Source organism: Mycetomoellerius zeteki, unplaced genomic scaffold (genome assembly GCF_001594055.1).
Source record: "Mycetomoellerius zeteki isolate Tzet28-1 unplaced genomic scaffold, Tzet1.0 scaffold113, whole genome shotgun sequence".
Lineage (NCBI taxonomy): Eukaryota > Metazoa > Arthropoda > Insecta > Hymenoptera > Formicidae > Mycetomoellerius > Mycetomoellerius zeteki.
In genome coordinates this window covers 119,501-140,676 of record NW_017256051.1, presented here as the reverse complement: position 1 = coordinate 140,676, position 21,176 = coordinate 119,501, and the positions used below count along the sequence as shown (strand labels likewise).

Sequence of the window (21,176 nt, the reverse complement as noted above, 5' to 3'; positions counted from 1 at the left end):
ATAGGACTTTTTTTCTTAGTTTTTTACTCCTCTACACGCTCCCGAAGTTTTGCGATTTAATTTGGAAACACCCTGTATATATGTATAATAAGCATCAATGTAAATGCGTGATATACGTCGGGCAAAAATGTGCACTATGGGTATAATGTGACACGATGCGCAAAGTGGTAACGTTACACTATCGCGCGGTATACGCCTTCCAATTCCTTTCTGGGAAAAGACAACGTTGGGTTCCGTTCATATATACAAGCGAGATTAAATAATTATACTTATATATATATATAAAATTCACAAATCTCTTTTTCTCTGAAAATTATATCTTTCGGTTGGTCCAGGTACGATCAGAAAAATATCATCTCCTTTCTAGTTTGTATTCTGTATCCTATTCTACCATTCGTGTATCGACTAGACTATTAGATATCAAAAGAGAAAAATGGTAACTCAATCCCATGAGTTAAATGACATTTTGTTATTTTTAATTTTCATGTATATCAAATGTAAATTCATTTCTGTGGTTGAATTACTTAGTTTCAAAGCAAACGTTCATATCAATAACGTATGAATTTATTATAGTAAATTAAATTTGAGAGAGAAAGAGAGAGAATCAAAGGACCCTGCAATCCAATTTTCCATATAATTAATGCGGAGCCCTTTAATACGTTTCTTGAATTAAATTGTTTAATCCTATTGTTTTGGTTAAGTGAACGATATATTGAATAAAAGCAGTGGCGTTCTATAGAAATAATTAAAAAAAACTCAAATTGGATATAATTTGATATTATGAATGTAATAGTTAATAGCGTTTATTTATTTATGCAAACGCCTGCGCAAACAATTTTAAGTCTCTAAATCGCTGGACCATAGAAATACCGCGCAACTATTGGTTCCGAGGAATAGTTACACGTAAATTCAAAGTTAACTAATACCTTTTCCAATCGCGATTTCTTACAGACTTCTGGCTTGCGGTCAAGGAAGTTTGTCGCTTTTCTTCCGTGACTGAACTTCTGCCACGCTATTATTTATCACCCGTGGCGCACATTGCTGCGAAAGATCGCGATAAAATAATTAGCTTCCAGACCGCACTTTCTTCGCAGCACCTCCAAGAGCGAGCTGTCCGTAATCGAGGCGCGCGATATTTCCTCTGCGCTCCCTACCGTTCGTTATACTTTCCCTTTGATTTACTACCTATCACATCTGATCAATACTTCAATTGTAATAAAATAATTTACAATCGCCGCTTCCATTACACAGTTCAACAAAAAATTCACTTTTTCTCTCCAAAATGCTATAGTTATACATATTTCAAAGATTCTTTTCACATTAAACACGATACTCTTGACAGAATTTGCGTAGTTAGGATTTTAAATAAATTGGGGTGAAATGGGCAAAAATGATTTATTTAAAAAAAAATCCATACATTCCCTCCCCCACCCTTCCGCTTAATAAAGTTATTCTGTTTTGGATAAAAAAAATCTATTGAATCATGTTGTCTACGTTTTATCATTCGCATTGCCTATTTCTGCAATCGATAATTTCGTTTTCCATATTCCGAATATATCGGTTACCTTGTGATTGATTTGAATCAAGTTACATGAACTGTCCATTTCAGAAACGCGAATGTTTAATTTTGATATTCTCGAATCTCTTTTGCTCGTCCCACGTGAACCGAACTGTAATTTTTCCGCCAAACACATTAGCCCGAGTCGAGTTCGATCGCGTATATTTACCTTTGAGTTAGTCGCGCATTTGTACACGAGAAGTACGCGCGTCCTAACATCAGTCACGTTGCTAATTGCGCCTTTCAATTACCATGATTCGTCGAGTAATTAGCGTTCTATGTTATTCCATGTTATCGCGTTTCCGAGACGCTGGAAACCCGGGAGTCGAGTCCGGTTCACGGGAAACCGCGTCTCAGTCATTTAACCACCGTCTTTCTTTTCTAGGAGGCAGAAGGGACTAGGGGAAGGCGGCAGTTCATTAGATGGTGATTAATTTTCGGCCCGACGCTGCGCACACGTAATCGCTCGCCCGTGCTTTTCCTCGCGGTTGGCTACTTCCTTTATTTTCGCACCGACATCCGGTCGCATTACGCCCGCGACTTCCGCAAGCAAAGAAGGCTAGGGGAAAGGGGTAGGCCCATTCATTAAGCATGTCTACTAATAACGAGTCACCAGGTCATATGTCTTGACAGCATGCATCTACATGATCTGTAAATTTGATGACACACGAAAAGAACGATTTTGCTGAAGTATCTAAAAATTTAGCTATATACAAATATGAAAATAATTTTGTTGGTTTATCAAAATAAACTTTTAAGGATCTCAAGCATGATGAGTAATGTTACACAAAATTTTGACATTCTATCAACCAATTTTTTCCGTGCACACATATGCATCAATATGCGTTTACGGTGGAAATAAAAAAGAATGAACTTTCTGGATCTTCAAGCATAACCATAATAGGAAAAGCCGATGTCACCGAAGAAGGCCGACTTTCAAAACAGATTATAAGATATCAAAATCCTTTCTAATTTTCTCATGCTTAGCCATTTCCTCATTCGATATTTTTATTGATACTGAGTATCCTACTTACATTTGCATCGCGTATTTCAATAAGTCTTCTTTAAAACGTATATTGAATGAGTTATTAGTGATAGAAACAATTTATTTCAATAATTAAAAATCTCTGTGTATTGACGTGGAATAACGTGTATTTTTCCTACAATTTAAATTTATTTAATATTTTTAATCAATATAATAATATAAATAAAAGAATATAATTTAATATTTTTCCTATGATCTATATATTAACTTTTTGTATAGGCACACATATGTAGGCATTCTGGGTCTTTTTTATATCGAGCCCAAATTTTTTAGCTTCTCTACCATTACCAAATAGTTATTTAACTCAAATGTTAAAACCTTTATTCAATAAAAATTGAAATGTGAGAAATTTGAGAGTGAAATTTCGTTTAGATAAAAAAAAACTCAGTGTGCCATGCCTACGCGAAGGATTAATAATATTTTTTTTTATTCACATGCTTTATTGATGCAAACTGATATTATAACCTGGGTATTTTTTGCTATTTAGCATTACAAAGAAGTAACGCGTTGTTGATTTCTAATGATTTGACTCATGCACATTCCATATGCACAAGAAAAATATACGGGGCATCCCAGACTTCCTAATCTTTTATATGAATCTTTTATATAACTTTAGACTTCTTACTAAATTCAGAAATAATATTCATCTAATAAAACTCTGTTATTGTTTGTTATTTATATTTAAGTACTAGCTTATATATAATCAATTCGTTTGAATAAATAATGAAATCTTTATTTAATAATTAATACAAATTTTAGAAATAATTTATATAAATCCTACTTTAATAAAAATTTCATTACTAAGATTTACAGGGTAAAATAATAAAATTCGCGTATAGAAGCAAAGAAAATTCTCTGTACATAAATCACGGCAGAAAATTACATTTAAGACGTTGTTAATGAATTTTATCGATATCTCTAAGACTTCAGAAATGTTTGAAATTATCTCAAAGATAAACGGCACCTTTAGACGAACAGACTCGTGAGTATCGAGATTCACCGAGAGATTTTATGTATTGCGAGGGATCACGATAAGCACTACAACTTTGTATATTGATCCACCCGTTATCCTTGACGCATTTACATTCTCCGCTTGCAATAAGGAAACTTTTATTCGCAAAGTTCCTTCAGAAGAAGCATGCTAATTAGGACACTGATTGGAATCAGTGAAATCCCGCATCAACTCATGTACTTTGAGCACAGTATTAGTAATAGTCGTTACTTAATCGTCGATTGTAGGATTTCCATTAAAAATTCGATACCCATGTACAATAATTTATAGTTCTCACTTTTATATTCAGGGTTGCCAGAAAATGAATTTTGAAATTCCCTCATTTTCCCAGGTTTTCTAAATGAAAATGGAAAATTTTTCATAACCAATATAAAATATTCAAATTTTTATATTTAGAAGCAGGATCTGTAGGAAAGCTAGCCTATATTATTAGAAACAACGCAAAGAACTTCGTTCTATCCGCTTCCGGTTATCAATAATGTAAATAATAATGACAGCATTTAAGAAAACGATAGATTTAGATTCTCAAATCCTCGCTAAAAATAGTTCTGATCTCTTAATAATATCATTTTATTCGTTTGATGGCTCATCATCAGAGCTGTTTAACATGACAAATATGTTATTGCTATGCTCAGATATCTGTATGTCATGAGAAAGGTATTTAGCGTATCCTAAATACCAAATGATTGACATGATATGGGTACAGCAGCCTACAGTACGAGCACCATTCGTACATGTGCAATATTCTTTAACAGAGTCTTTCCCTTCACCATTACGTTCTGCTACAATGTAGACATGGTATCGTGTTTTATTAATGTGCCTGGACTGTATTCGAACTTTGAGAAATATTAAATTAACAATATCGATAGCATAATCAGCGAGATTATCAGCTCCTATGTCACGACTGACTGTGAGTTCTATTTTGTATCGCCCACCCACGATTAAGACTAGTATCTCTAAAACTTTTATCGATAATATATCGACGAATATGTCACTCTTGTTTAATCTTATTTGTGAGAAAAAATCAACCGTGATATATAGAGGCTGATGATCTCACTAATTATGATATTGACACTGTTAATCCAATATTTCTTAAAAACTCGAATACAGTCCAGGCATGTTAATAAAACACGATATAACGTAGACATACTATGTCTACATTATAGCAGAACGCAATGGTGAAGGGAAAGATGCTATTAAAGAATATTACTTCACATGTGTAAGAATGGTATTCGTAGACAGATATGTCCATGTCATGTCGATCATTTGATATCTAGGATATGCTACATACCTTTTCAATAATATACGGATACTTTCTAAGCATAGGAATGACATATTTGTCGTATTGGACAGCTCAGATGATGAGCCATCGAACGAATAAAATGACATCATTAGAAGATCAGAACTACTGTCGGCGCGGGTTTGAGGATTTAAAGTTACTTTTTTTCTTATAGTATATCGATCTAGTTCTACTCATTATTGTTTAAATCTTAATTTGAATATTATCTATATATACGATCGAAAATTGAGATGATTACCTAAGTGGAAAAGAGAAAAAAAAACGACAAGGAGAGTAAATCCTTGAACTTGTATTGAATTCCATGTGATTTAACAGTATGCTAAGAGGTATACTCACGTGTTAGACTTAATCCGCTGCTCGTTGTATCTGCGATGAAAGTCAAGTAGTTCCTGCACCAAACCAACCTCCATCATACCATCGATTCTGTCGTTCAATCTGTTATCGAGGATTTTCTGCAAAATTTCGAGAAAAGGAGAGCTCCCTTATTCATTAAGCATGACGAGTATGACGACATTGATAGAAATTGTCCGTTAAGAAATCGTTCGGTTCAATCGCGTAATATTTCAATGTAACTGTTATTGAGATTCCGGACATTAAATATTCTATCTAACGATGGCGCGAGATTCTTTTTCACGATTTATCCAAACTGAATTTATAATAAATAAACGTTTTAACGATCGGCTTTATTCGCCGAGAACGTAACGAGAAGTGAACCGCGAAGAACAGCTAATAACCTGCCACGGTACGTATCCAGTATAAATATGATTATTCTTTTAATGTTATGGATTAAGCGTTATGACATGAATGATAAGAGTGGAGAAACTGTGAACATCTAAGGGAAAAGTCAAATAAAGCTGATTATTTATCAATTATAGAAATCTTTACTCAAGAGATACTCCATACGGAAAGATCGGTGTTTTGCTGTGTATTTAACAATTTAGCCAGATAAAGATCAGAAAATAATTTTGTCGAAGTATCAAAACAATTATACAGGACATTCATGCTGGTTGACAGAATATAAAAATTGTTCGCAGCACTGCTCGTCGTACTTGAGTTTTCTATAGATAACTATTTTGATGGTTCAACAAAATTATTTTCAGATCTGTATTTAGTTAAATTTAGTTAAATTTTTAGATTTTAATAAAATCGTTCTTTACTTAGCAGTTATTTGACTTTAATCTATAATAATTAATATCATCTTAAATAGCGTGTCCGTTCTATATAGTCGTATATTATAATACAACACTAAGCTCCGATTGTAATGTTATTTTGACTTTAAGTAAAGCTTAAAATTCTCACTTTTCTCTTTAATGCTGAGAGAGAGGGAAAGATAAACAGAGTTTTAAACCTCGCTTCAAATCATAGTAACGTTAGTGCATTCAGGCTTAAGCGTACAGCGGATACAAGAAGTGAGTCATCAGTAATATACTGCAATGATATCGTTCGCGTTTACCATGTGTTCGCAATTCCTCCTTCTTTGCCCTATAAAAATTTACAGTTCGAAACAAGTTAGCAGAAATACAACATCGTAAGTAGAACGTCGAAATGCAAAAGTGCCCTAGTATTTCGTAGGACACCTACCGTTCTGATCAGATAAGACACGAATCGGAATCATATCGATGACTACATATCTCTCATTGAATTCACGATCCTGCCAAGAAAAAAAGAAGAAGTAAAAAGAACGATCGATATGTAGGCTCAATACCAAGGATGGTCCTTGCTATTGATTACGGCTCAACGACACTGGGAATAACCAATCATTCCGTTAGATAAGAAAAATCCGTTGGCCTTGATAGCTCCAAGTTTTGCAATTGTTCCTCTTCCATATGACCTTGCTAATGGCGAAAGCGCGTTAGAAGGTGACGTGTCCTCGAGCTAACGTACGAGATTACTGACCGTGCATGTGGCCGGTTTTCGAGTAGTTTTGAGCGCGAGCGATACATCAATCTGACATATACGATTCACGAAGTAGACTTTATACTCCTGTTTATCAGCGGTTTAAACATATCGATGATGCGGAGAATATCGTTGAAAGCGATCGCGAGTAATGACACCTGTGCCATGCTCCGAGGATAACAAGGAAATAAGTGTTAATATGTATATAAGATGTTTCAGGACTTTACGGACAAACTTTAGGGAATATATCTTATCAAAAGATACAACTGTTGAACTTGTCTTCCGACGCATTTTTAGCCCAAGCTCTTTTGCTTGTTTTATTTTTTCGCAAAAAACAAAATCAAAGGACGTAAACTATAAGTATTGTCAGACGTAACACGCGATCAAATGAATAGTTTCTTAAAAATGCATCGAAGAATAGTTTCTTTAACATAAATTGATTCTTTTGGGTGCCATGTTTTTAGTGAGATTTACTATTCCTTGAAGTTTATCCCTAAACTCGTGAAACATTCTGTATAATTGCGTGATTTATTTTGTGTATAATCGAGTAAATAAATACCTTTCGGATTTACGACATGGCCCGATGTGATTCCGAGAGATGCACGAAGATATACTAGTTAAACGCACACACGTGACTGTACATAAAATTCAATGTCAAATACGGTTGTCCGGTTCTGCGGTTTAATAATCTAATACACCGTAAAAGATTGGTAGATGAAAGCTTGTAATATGAATCAGAGAGTTGCAATCGCGTAAATGCAGAGTTCTTGTTACGAGCACGGTAATCACGGAGAGGCATGAGAGATTTTATAATAATAAAAATGTTGCTTCCAATTTTAGCTTCCTGTTCCTATAAATTTTCGCGGGGCTCAATGACCTTGGTCAATGCCCGAGACGAGGCCAAACTAATATTCTACAGAGAGTAAAGTATAAATTAATTAAATTCCGCTTTTAACAATCCTTACTAATGACGAAGTAATACTGATAAATGGTATATAATAAATTATATCAATAACAGATAATATTTATGTAGCTGAGAACAATTAAATAAGCAAATGTAGAATGTCTGCTACAATCGCGTCGTGACAACACAAAGAATCGAAATTGGCTCGCCGTGGTTGCTGACATAATTAAATAAGTGTTTGCGATTGAGTAGTTTCGATATCACGGTATTGCGCGAACCGCGAGTTCGATTTGATCGTCATATGATTGACTTTCCAAAATTAGAACATGCCGCGCATTAAAAAGTAACAGGATGGCGAATGTTCGATTATGAGAATGTATTATACATGTTTCCAAAATAATGAAAAAATTATGCAAAAATTATAAACTATTCTAGATCACATTTAAAAGTAATATAAAAAATTTAGCGACGGTTTAGAACATAAGTCAAAAATTATGTTAAAAAGTGGAAGTATGTTTATCTCTTTTATAATGGAAATATAATTAAGAAATGATGTAAAAAAATCTCAATTTTTTAATATAATCTATTTTAAGTATTTAAGATAATTTATGTAAAATTTCATTGTAATACAGAGATTACTTGTTCTGTAAATAAACAAAATTTATTTATTTGTTATTTATAGAACAAGTATTTCTCTGCATCGCAATGAAACTTTGCATAAATTATCTTAAATATTTAAAATATTTATACAAACAATTGAAATTTTTGTTAATTCTTTTTAAAACAATTTAATTTTAAATAAAAAATAAAGTAAACGAACAATAGAAATGTATTGCATTAAATAAAAATATAATGTTCTTTACACAATTTTCATATATATGTATAGTTTATTTATAGTATAAATATTAACACATTTCCAATTTCAATTTACTTTGCAGGGACTGTACGGGTGATACATCCTTAAAGATATCATCAACAGCAAACAAAGAATAGAGAGTGTAAGCATGTCTAAGACTTTGCTTTGCGCCATCACGTCTAAGACAAACAGGTACGATATTTGGAAGCGTTTCTTGCCTAATCGGGGCACTGAAACATCGAAAATGTTCGAAGTTTCGGTGCCCGTGGGACTGTCTTGGGAAGTATAACGTGTGTTCCGTTAAATACTAAAAATTATCATCTTATTAATTCAGATATTGGAGTAACATACGATAAAATAATTTCTAATAATTTATACAATAATAATTTGTAATAGTAATTTCCAGGGTTGGGTAAGCTAAGTTTTTTTTTTAACTAAGTTAAGTTAAAGTTAACAGCCTTGAAAATTTAACTTAATTAAAATACAAGTTAATCCATAATGAAATTAATTGAATTAAAAGTTAAGTTAATAAAAAAAATAATTAAAAAGTTAAAAGTTAAATTTGATCCGAATGAACAACCAAAAAAAAAAGAAAAAGAAAAAGTTTGACCATTTTACATAATTTTTCGTATTTTTCCTTTCTCATAGCACATTTATTAAAGAATGGTTATTTTTGTTCACAAGTAACGATATACAATATAAAATTATTAAATTATATACTCATTATTTTCTCGCATTGTGTCTGAGGATTAACTTAAAAAAAAATCAAATTAAAAGTTAATAGCGATAAAATGTAACTAAATTAAGTTAAAAATCTAAGATTCTAAAATGTAACTAAGTTAAGTTATAATTAATTAATTTTTTAACTTTTTAACTCTCTCTCTTAATTTTAACTTTTATCTTTTTAATTTAACTACCCAATCCTGGTAATTTCTAATAATTTCTAATTTATAAACATTTGACTATTATTTATTAAACAGATTTATTAGATGAAATATTTCATAGATAAAAATCGAAGTAGGTATATAAGAGAGTTTGCAAAAATCTACAATACATTAGGAAAGACTCACATATTAATTTACTTTTAAGTATTTGTGAAAAAATTGAGTCTGTGGCATTAAACATGGCTATATAAGGGTGATTTACCATTCCTAAAAACTTTTTTATATATACTATTTTTTATATAACTTTAAATTTGAAAAACAGGAGAGATTTAATTTAGTATATTTATATACACATATACATGAGGCGTAAATCAGACCGGAGTATCTCCATGCGATATACCTTGGATAATGCTAATGCCGGTAATACTTGAACTTTATCAACCTAAACCTGGAAAAGTATTTAACCAAAAGAAGTTTCATTAAGATCTTGTGATGTCAAAAGAATATTAAATAAAAAAAGTTCCCATTAAAAATTTCAAAGTTGACTTTGAGAGCTCCTTTATACCTGCGCTCAAAATTAAATAGGTATCGCCATGTATTTGTTAAAACCCTATAATTTTTGTATGTGTAACATTTTTTTTCTCAAACATCTTGTTTCCGAGATATTTTACCGATTCGACGTTTTACTCTGTAAAAAGAGTTAAGGAAGAATTATTTAGAATATCGACCATTAGGCAAGGCTATATATTGTTAGAATAAATCTGAAAATAGTCTTGAAAGATAAGAAATAATAGGGATTTACGACTTAGAACGAAATTCCATAGTATGTATCCGGATATCCTGAATGTATTGATCTAGCATGAAATTTCCGGGTATTGACATAAGGGTTAATTATAATTATAAATATAATAAAACATAATTATACGTCTTTAGCAGTATATTCTTATAGAATTCATACTGGTCAATTTATTACTGAAAGACAGAAATTGAGTAGATACTTATTTGAAATAAGAAAAGAAACAGTGAGCTTTTAATACTTAAAATAAGTAATTAATTACTCTTTTACGTTAAATTTAAATTTTGACTTATTTTGATAAGTTTAAACACTTATTTTTTCGTATGTTACCCTTCTGTAAAGTTAACATATGACAAAAAATAATTTCTAAACGTTTGTTAAATAGATTTATTAGATAAGTATACTTTCAGAGATAAAAGTCGTAATGTAAAAATCAGAGTAATAAGAGTTTTAAGATGAAAGTTTACATGAATAGAGAATCAATTACTATGGATAATAAAAATAATAACACGTCTTTAGCATTTCTCGTAATTTCAAATTTTAATTCCTTTCCGTCGGCACTTCTGTGTTTTTTCGTTAATAGTTTGGATACATGTACGAATCGTCATGCGAGAAATTCGGGAGAGCCTTTGTTAACCCTAGAGCACGGAAGACGCGCGCCGCGGCGCCGTTTATATTAGAGCTGTAGAACCGAATTGTAGTTCTCACGGCCGTTCACGGTTAAAACGCAACCTCCGCAACCCGTTTCGGCTATGCGTTCACTTTAAATCCCATTTAAATGCCGGAGCCTCGCGCCCTACACACACGCCCACACACGTACGCATGCACTCACGCACGTGACGCACACTTGCACGTGAATATGCATACACACGAGAGACTCTCCTCTTTTCGTTTCATTCATGCGCGCCGCGGCGCTCGAACACGGCCGTTGGTGACGCAAGTCGATGGTCAAAGTCAGCTATTTGATGACCACATGGTACGTACGCCACTATGTGGCCAAACTACATTCCATGTATATCCACGTGCGTGTCCCGTGTGTGCGTTCACGCTATGACAGATTGTACAACGGGTGACATTGAGATGGGTATAGATGTGTGTGTATCGAATTAGGCATCTATCTTTTTTATGTCAAATGTGAGATAATTGATTATCCGGAATTTTTATAATCGTTGACAGCGCTCGTAACTTCGGTAACGCGAACAAAGTGGAGAAAATTGACATTTAAAAATACTTCTTCCTTATAAAAAAATTTTTTTTTAAATAATAACGCATTACATCTAGATTGAAATCCTAAGTAGCTTTACTTTTCACAGTTACTAGACAGAGTTAATATAACCAGTAACTGTTCAAAAATACATGAAATTTCTATCTGGGAAGTGCATACGTTAATTTACTTTGAAACGAAGCAATGCAACCATAGAAATTGGCTTGATTTATTCTGACATACATAACAGTATGGAAGTTAAAAATAACAAAATGTTATTTAACTCAAGGGACTGAGTTTACCATCGCTCCTTTGACATCTAACAATGTAACGTTTACATAAACTGATACGCGAATATTCCAGTCAAAGTCTTTGTCCGGTGAATCTTGTGGGTCCGTGAGAGCTAAGGATGCAAATAAAAAAAAATTACTTAATAGTCTACAGAGGTGCGGGACGTTCCGCAAATAGCAGTGGTATCCACTTGCGCGTGTATCGTTTCGCGCTTTTGCGCCGCGGCCTTCGCCTAAATCAATGATCCCGTCTGGAGGTGAAAAAGTCAAAGGCCCGGGCTACGCGCCGCGCCGGCCGGATTCGGTAACCGCGTGCATACGAACGTGGTGCCGGGCCGTGGCCGTGTGGGCGGTGCTACCGGGAATACGCGATTAGATCACGCGGATAAGACACGATTCGCCGTTCGCGGTCGGAAAACGAAACGGTGAAGCGGCGACGTTGGGTGCGAATTCCGCGACGTTGATGCAATGTCGAAACACCAGAGGCCGACCGACATCAATCTTCCGGTCGATCTCCTTCAGTACCCCAGACAAGGCGAAGGATAACGATATGCATTGTCATATCGTTGAGATGCGCATAAAGCATCGATCATCTCCGTCTCATGTATATTACAGCATCTTTGTGTTTATCCATTGTCAATGTTACATTGTATGTTTATTCATTCGGTATAAGCTTTTTTTGTGTAATCTGATCATTTCTTATGATATAAGCAATATTAATTTCGTGCGTTTTTTATACCGCGACTTTTTGTTCTACCGTGATTTACATATCACAAGAAAATGTAAACAAAAAATAAAAAATATGAGTTTGTGAAAAGATATATATATATATATATTCTGATCGGTTACATCCTTTGACATTTCAAAATAATAAATGTATTCTATTTTGCGCTATTCTAAAATAGAACAGAGATAATTCATCGCTCTATCATTAGCTTTTCATGAGTGTCAAACGTGGATCCACGCGAAGAATTTGAAATAATTTCCGGCAAAAGCCATTGACCAAGCTCGTCTACTCCGACTTTTTTTTTACGACGGATAATATATTTTTTCGAATCGTATAATGTGGCACGCAAATACGAAACGACGGGTTTCGTAATTCCTTTTTTTTTCACAATATGAACCAACGAAAGAGAGAAAGAAAGAAAAAAGGGAGAAAAACTCGTCCTATAATTTGGACAAATGATTTTCGTGGAAAATCAAACACGCCCACGGCATCGGCTACGCTTTCATGCGAATCTGGTCGTTTGCGTCAATTTTTCGAGTTCACAAGAAAAAATTGCTACGAAAGAAAACAAAATAAAAGGCGTGCGTCAAGAACACGAGATCTGTTCATATATAATTCATTCATTTCTCTTGAAATTTAACAAGTGTGAACTTTTATGCCAGACAGAAATAATATAACGTAGATTATTAATATATAAATATGTATTAAATCTAATATATATACATATGTATATATATATAAAACAATAATTAAATATGTAACAATTTATAATTTCAGAATAAAATAATATAGTGTTACTGCAACAGAAAAGTAAGAGAAAATTAGTAAGAGAAAATTTGATGAGTGATTCTTGATGATAAGATGAAAATAAAAAATAACAAAATTGCGATTAATACTTCGTTTCTTAATTATAAATGGTTAAATATTCACATTTATTATAAATGGTAAAAAGTTCTTAAAGCATATTTAAATTTTAATTAAAAACGAAACATTCACTGCTATTTTGTTGTCCTTTTCAGTTTATTTTATAAGTATATACGTATAGAATCACTCCTTAAATTTTTTCACCTGTTGCGAAATAATCTATGTACGTAAACCGATAAATAATAATAAAAAACAATGCATCCAGTTTATTTCTAATAAAATTGAGTAGACTATAACATCTAGGGCAACCAATATTATTATTATTATTATCCTAAAAAAAGATGTAAATTCCACATTTCGCACAATATTTGTTTATGATTTATGTCTTGTAAACTTCCTAATAACGGTAAAATTAAAATGAATATAGCATAGTCTTAAATGTCTCATAAGATTTGAAAAAGTAGATATGCAAAGAAGCATAAAAAAATAGGTGTCATGTAAATCTTCAATCGAATGATAAATGTCTCCGTTAGTTGAGACGGGAATGAATCTTTAATAGTATCAAGACAAAGGAAGACGATTATAAGAAACTTGACACAGTTTTACTGTGTGACATGTAAAAAGAAGGTTGTAACCAGTTCGCTATCGCGATTATAAAACAGGGAATATCGAGAAAATTTTCAGAAGAAAAGAGAAAATAATTTCTATCTCATATCCTTATCCTCCGATGTCTCATCAAAAAAGAAATCTTACTGTCTGAATCGTTACAGAAATATTATAAGTAAAGCATGTCAAATAAATAAAGATCGGTCTATGCCAAGTTTTAAATTTTTCTAAAGTCTTGTACGAACATCAGTCTCATTTATTTTAAAATATTCATCTCATTCATCTCTAGTTCTCTCTCTTCGAAGTTTGTGCACATTTGTCCCTTTTTTATTTTCAACAGCGACTCTCGATGTAGGCCTGTTGGGCATAATTTCTCGATCGAAGGGGCGGCACGATAGAGAAGGAACAAGAGGGCCGAGGGAAGCCGCCATATACATATATGTGTATCTGAGTATATTTATAATATGTATGTGTGAGTGTGACCCAAGGCATTAACAAGACAAGGGCACGAACACGAAGGGATTCTAACCCATACCGTCAAACCACGATTCTAAGAACGCGAAAATTACTCCGTTATCAAGGTATATTGTGACTCTCTCTTAGACTATCTTTCTTTAATGTATTATTATTAGTTTTATATCAAGTGTATATTAAGGATCTATAGGCTTGTAAGCAGCATCATTGCTAATGCCTTACATTTTGAGGTCCTACTCTCTATTATTTTATCTGCATATAATTTCTCTCGTCAGCATTTCTCTTTTACACTTCAATAAAGTTATCATTATTGTTATTATTATTATTATTGTTGTTGATATTATTATTATTGTAAATAGTTTCAATACCATAATGGAATCGAACAAAAATTACTTTCATATAAAAATTTTAAATTGAATTCGCTATAATCAACATATTATATAGTTCATAAATTCCTATCACTGTCCTTTTTCATATTGTGTCTTCTATGTTTTAATGAGGAAAGCAAGTTAATTAGCCATGAGCATTATCAGTGGCAATTAATCGATCGGTTGGACTAATCGATAATTAATTAGAAATAAAATTATTATAAGACAATCTATTAAATGGCAAAGCCACGTGTTGTCAATAAGGACAACTGAATATATGAGAATTTATGAGAGGTTGGTGGGTAAAATATTTCTTAATAAACCGTGTAAGATACATATGTGCGTGATTCGTGATAAGGACGGATTAGGTCTGCGACGTTCAGGTTCGTTTCCTTAGATTAACATTGCGGTCTTCTTACACTGTTAAATCTATAGTGTAAAATTTAACTTAACGTGAGTCGCCACTGCTCCTACTCAATCATATCGTTATTTTATACTAAAACAATGGTTATATTTGATACTATACAGTGTCAAGTTGACACTATATAGTGTTAAATTGACACGATATAATGTCATATTTACCTATCGTTTTGGTAAAAAATAACCGTGAGTGGCGACTCACGTTAGGTTAAATTTGACACTATAGATTTAACAGTGTAGATCATTTTCGTCGAGAGGACAAGAAGTAATACGCAGCGGGTGCATGTACGAAGGCGTTACCGTGCACACTCAATTACGGGGGAATCTTATCCTTATGTGATTCTTCCGATAAATAATAAAATCCATTACGTGGCTTGCACGCGTGCAAATCCGCGCGGCGTGTCTCGCGTAAATCGTACATAAATTCTCGACGTGATGTACGAGTTAATGACGCGATGTTAGTGACTTCATTCGTCCGTGGCATTCAGACGAGACCCACGTTTTATAAGATCCGCACTACGAGAGCCATTTAAATCTATCACATTTTGCAATACCGGACGGTATGGCGGAGGAACGCGATTCAAGTTCGTCTTCCACTCGGCAATCGAAACGCTTTTATTTGTCAAATGCTTTCAACGAAACAACCCGGCATCGCATCTCCTAGATCGTAGTTTATCCACTTTTAGCGACGAATTCCGGATAAAACGAAATTTTTGATATGAGTAATCGAATTTTTACGATGAATAATATAAAATATACATTATTCAAATAGAAGAATATTGTGCAATATATTATTTTATGTTTATATTGTATATATATTAATAATTATTCTCATTGGATTATAATTTGTAATTATTAATATATATATAAATAAAAAATAATATATTTTACTATTTTTTATGTAATACAATTTATGAGTAAACTTACGTATCGCTTTTCGCGAATTTAAAAAAAAAAGATTTATCTATGTACAATTTAAATAACTGTTTCTTTTGTTTTTCAACTTTATATTTTTCCATATTAATCTGACATTTGTGAAAATGTTTAATATAGGAAAGAATCTAATAAAGTAATCTATCTGTAATACGACAAAGCCGAAAAGAGTAGAGATATAGCTATGTATAATAAATACAGCTAAAAAGAAGTTCTAGGAAATTAATATAAACTTGAATTTATTAAATCAAACTACCATCTGTTAAAATACTACAGAAAAAGTTTCATATCCAATTAACATTTTCTAAAGTCAGAAAATTGTCTTTCATGCTGCGTTTATTCCAATATAATACAATCGTGTGAAAAGTCATAGAATATAGAAGATCGTTACTTTAATGCCGTCTGGGACTTCCGAGGATTTCAATGAGTGAAACGGAAATAGTCAAGGGATAAGTTTTTCGGTGAGATTCTTAATGAACGTCTGGAAAATAGTATTCCTGTCACTGGGATATAATCCTTCCCGTGGCTTCCGCTGGCTGTATCACCACGAGTGTCTACGAACGGTCGTAACAACGCGTCGCGCGTCGTCATTCGTTCGTCTCATCCTTACGGCGAATTCAGCCGAACAAAAGGAACAACGGCTTCCCGATATTTTCGTTCTTCTTCGCTCTGCCATTCGACGGCTGCATTCAACGCTGCGCCTCGGGTCGAGTTGCCGGAAATGCCGTGCGTGCCGCGGCGTCTAAAACCACCGTAGTCAGATCCGCATGCGAGACGCGTGCTGATAAAAAACGAGATGAGGAACGAAAGATCAACGACAGAAAAAGCTGACGCCGGTCACGAATCGCGCCTATGTCCTCGGGGAAAGCTTGGTTCGATTACTCTCTTCCAAGGAGAGCGATTTCTGACTCCATGTGATATTATATCTCCTAAAGAAAAAAAATGATTGACTCGCTGGTATTGAAATACTGAGAAAAATTTCTCATTGAAAATGAACAAACCAGAAGATTCTGATTTGTCCATTTTTCAATCAGAATTCCAAATAATGTAATCAGACTCTTCTTTTTCCAGTAAACGATTGATTATATATATAATTATTTGTGATATGTAGTGTATAAATTCACACCGAATTATTATATTTAAGTACTAAAGATTCAACGATCTTCGACCGTTATGGGCTTTATTTCCTATTAGTTAATTGTGTATTTACACGTAGTCTAATGAGATTCTTATTATTTATTAGTCTTTATTTAAAGAAAATATTTTATTATATTATTAAAAAATATGACATGAATATTCGCGACAAAATACAATTATTCAGATAAATATTTGATGAATTTCTGATGGAGCACAAAGTTTTGCGGTGCCACTTAAATTCTGTGACGCGTCTAAATTTTATGAGTAAACGGACTCGTAACTGGGTAACGACGATAGCGGTCGTAGCCCTTATAATTGCTTTATTAATAGCGTAGACTCGTGATGTTAAGAGCACATTCACACCGCGGTACCGACTTCGTGGGAGGCTTGTCTAATTTTAAAAAGCGCTCCGCGTGTCGAAAATTTTAGACATCGTCGCCCCGACGCATTGTGGCAAATTTTCGATCATCGCAAGTGTTGAGTCCAAAAGTCGTATTCTCTTATATTGTTACCAATATATCTATCATTAAAATGTTTTAAGCTAATCGTAATTTTTTGAAAATTTCTTAAAACGTTTAGTATTCTTTATAATTTTGACGAAATTTATACAGTTGCTCGTAAAAGAGTTTGAGTTTAGACCTCCGTCTATATTGGACGCATCCCGGCGTTTTCCGCGTGTATTTCCATTGCGTAGTGAATAAAGAACTTTTTCGCAATCTGTACATGTGTAACCTCGTACTGAATCGACCCGTCGCTCTATATCTTTTCTCAAGATCTCCTTGGATACATCCTGACATTATCCCAAAATATTCTTCCGTTATCTTTCTGGCTTTTCTTTCTAGATTTTCCCTGTGCTCGGTTTGCTATTTTGATTCTTTTCGGCTTTTTAAACAGTTCTTTTCAAATTTACAGTCAATAATATATTACAATGATATAATGTTTATTATTTTTATTTTTCTCCATAATCAATTTGAAAACAAAATTAATTAGGAAAAGTAAACTACTATTATAAGGAAAAAAATAAGGTTACACATTGGCGGGTATTTAGAGTCGGATATTATATTTAAGATTGTCTTAAGTACAGTTTTAATATGTCATGAATCAGACAGCCGTACCGATGGCGTTTTAAGACATTTGTAAACATCTGAACTATAACATTTATAATGCCTTCATATATCTATATAAAATAGACAATGTATAAAATATATATCTTTTTAACTCTTTTACGAACAACTACAAATTTCATTTAAACTTCAATTTCAAAAAATTACGACTAACTGAAATCATTTTAGTAATAAATGTATTGGAAATAATATAAATAAATTGACTAAATATTTGAAATATATTATTACACAACACATTATTACATCAATTTCACATCTACTTACTTAAAAACAAAAAGAAAAGAAAATATGATAAGTATAATAACAAATAACGTAAAAGTTCTCCAAGGTTAAGAGAAATATAATGAATCGGAAAATATTGGAAATATTGGAACAAGAGAAGAGCGCTTTTCCTCTGTCGAATGTATTCGTTTTGCAAAAGATTTTGATTTCGCGGTCGACTGACTTAATTTCTCTATCGACAGCTTCCCGGATTCTGAGGTATAGATTGGAGGCACGAACGCGGCTTCCGGGATGATTTTCACAAAACCGCGATAAGAGAAACAGGCTCGATCCATTTGGTCCAAAAGACCAGAACGGCCGAGGAGGCATCCTGCAAGTTTTCTTTGAGAGGTGACTCAAGAAAACTCGACTATAAAAAAGCGATAAACAATAATCTACAAGAACACTTCACATTTGGAATAATAAATTAAAAAAGAGATTGTGAGTTCTGGATACATTAATCGCTCGTTTCACTGTTAAATTCATAATGTCAAATTATACCTATAATTTGAGTTATTTTTAATCATTTCTATAAATCACCACTGCTTCTACCCAATATGTTAATTTAACTAAAATAATGGAGTTAAACAATTTAATTCAAGAAATGTGTTCAATTTGACTTAAATTTAATTTATTATTTATTAACAAGAAGTCAGTCATAAGTGACTGGAATCGATGTGATTCTCCTTGAAATATGTTGTTAAATACAAAAATTTAAGAGATATGTATATCGGTTAAATTTGAGATTTAAAGGGTGAAGCAACCCCTCAAAACTTATGGGAATAGGAATATCTTCAACATATTTTTTAGATTTTTGAAAAATCTAAATCATAGTTACAAAGTATATAAAAACTATTAAAGATTTTGTCTAAAATATTTTCTTATATAGCTCACTGTTCCATTGATAATTATTGGAATTAAACATAAGCATTAACTTCGAAGAATTATTTCACCTTTTAAATTTTAAATTCGGCCGATAAAAAAAATATATATTTCAAGGAAAGTTGAATCGATTCTCGACAATTGTAACAGGTTCTTTGTAAGAGTAATAAAAAATAATACTTATAATTTTTTAATAATTAAAAATTATTTATTTATTATAGATCTTCTTTGAATTTCTAAAACAAAGCAAATAGCATTTTTTAAATGAAAATGAACATTTCACACCCAACGTTACTTTTAAGTTCATTATTTCGTCGAGGTTGATGGTAACCAAACCCTCTTTTTAAATGCGAGTCCTTCAACTTTGTTGGACCAAAAACGAGCATACTCTGACTCAACGCGTTTCCTAACGTAAGCGCCACGAAGGTCAGAAGTTACGACCGGAGTCTGCGAAATGGCGCGCGGATGAGAGAAATAAATTCCTAAGGACTGTCCCGCTGAGAGGAGCTGTTCAACATTATGGCCAGCCATTGTGATTGCCATTTATATTATTTTTTTCCGATTTTATTGTCGAAGACCGAAGAAAGCTGAAAAATTACGGTGCTAGGCGCGTTTACGCATCTGTCAAATCGAAAACGAAAACTTTTAAAGGAGATACGATTTAGAAGATCTGTATAGGTACTTAATATCGGTTACCTAAATCGTCAATACTTTTTGTAGCATGTTACAAAAAATTTATAACAAATTAATTTGTTATTGTAAAAAGTTGAACATGTAATAATTAATAAGTATTTGAAATACTAAACTATAATTTCCAATGTTCATTAATGTATAATAATAAAAAATATAATAATATAAAAAATATAATAATATAAAAAACATAATAATATAAAAATAGCGTAAATGATTTTTTCAGTTATTTCATTTGGAGTGAAAAAAAAATAAAAAATAGAAAGTTTGTAATATTATCTCTTCAGCCTTTGTTTGTCATAATAAAATTGTTTATTGAGAACAAAAATGCCAAAATGACAAATAATCATGCACAGTATGTGGAAAGAAAAAAGTTACTTGGATAAAATGCAAGAAATAACGTTTTACTAAATGACCTTCGCTTTTCTTTGCTATTACCAGGAATAAAGTCCCTCACTTTGCCTACACTTTATCATCGGCAATGAAGGATGACACTAAGCCAACTTGCGTGAACGATCGTTTTATTTCTGCTCTTGAAAATAACGAGCTCTATTTATGTATATAATAATATTACATCCATTTATTCAGTCCAATAAAATTCGCCAAATATAGTGACTTTCCTTTTGTTAACCGAGCCGCTAATACAATAACGTACTTGGTAACACACTCGTCACATATTTTTTATTATTTCTTCATCCGTAATTTTTACATTTCATCTCGATAAATCTATAAAATCGTTCAATCATTCATGTCAAGGTTAATCGATCGTCTCTGTTTTCACGATGTTTGAAGGTACGGCACGTCGGCGGGACCGTCTCCGTTTTTACTATACGCGTGCGGTACAGTATGACTATCGGGTGTCACATACAGGATGACGCAAACTGCGTGATCACCATCGTACTTCGAGCTCTGAAGCCGATCGACCAGTCGGTGGTCGGTTGGTGG

General features: G+C 32.9%; 1 protein-coding gene across 1 annotated transcript in view; it reads right to left on the bottom strand.

Annotated features, from left to right (window-relative positions):
- Positions 1-21,176, bottom strand: part of LOC108728145 (tRNA dimethylallyltransferase, mitochondrial) — a 104,569-nt gene that overhangs the window by 13,573 nt on the left and 69,820 nt on the right. Inside the window, exon 5 of the mRNA XM_018456547.1 lies at positions 5,252-5,367. Within this exon, the coding sequence (XP_018312049.1) occupies positions 5,252-5,367 (116 nt within the window). The remainder of the gene's footprint in view (positions 1-5,251; positions 5,368-21,176) is intronic.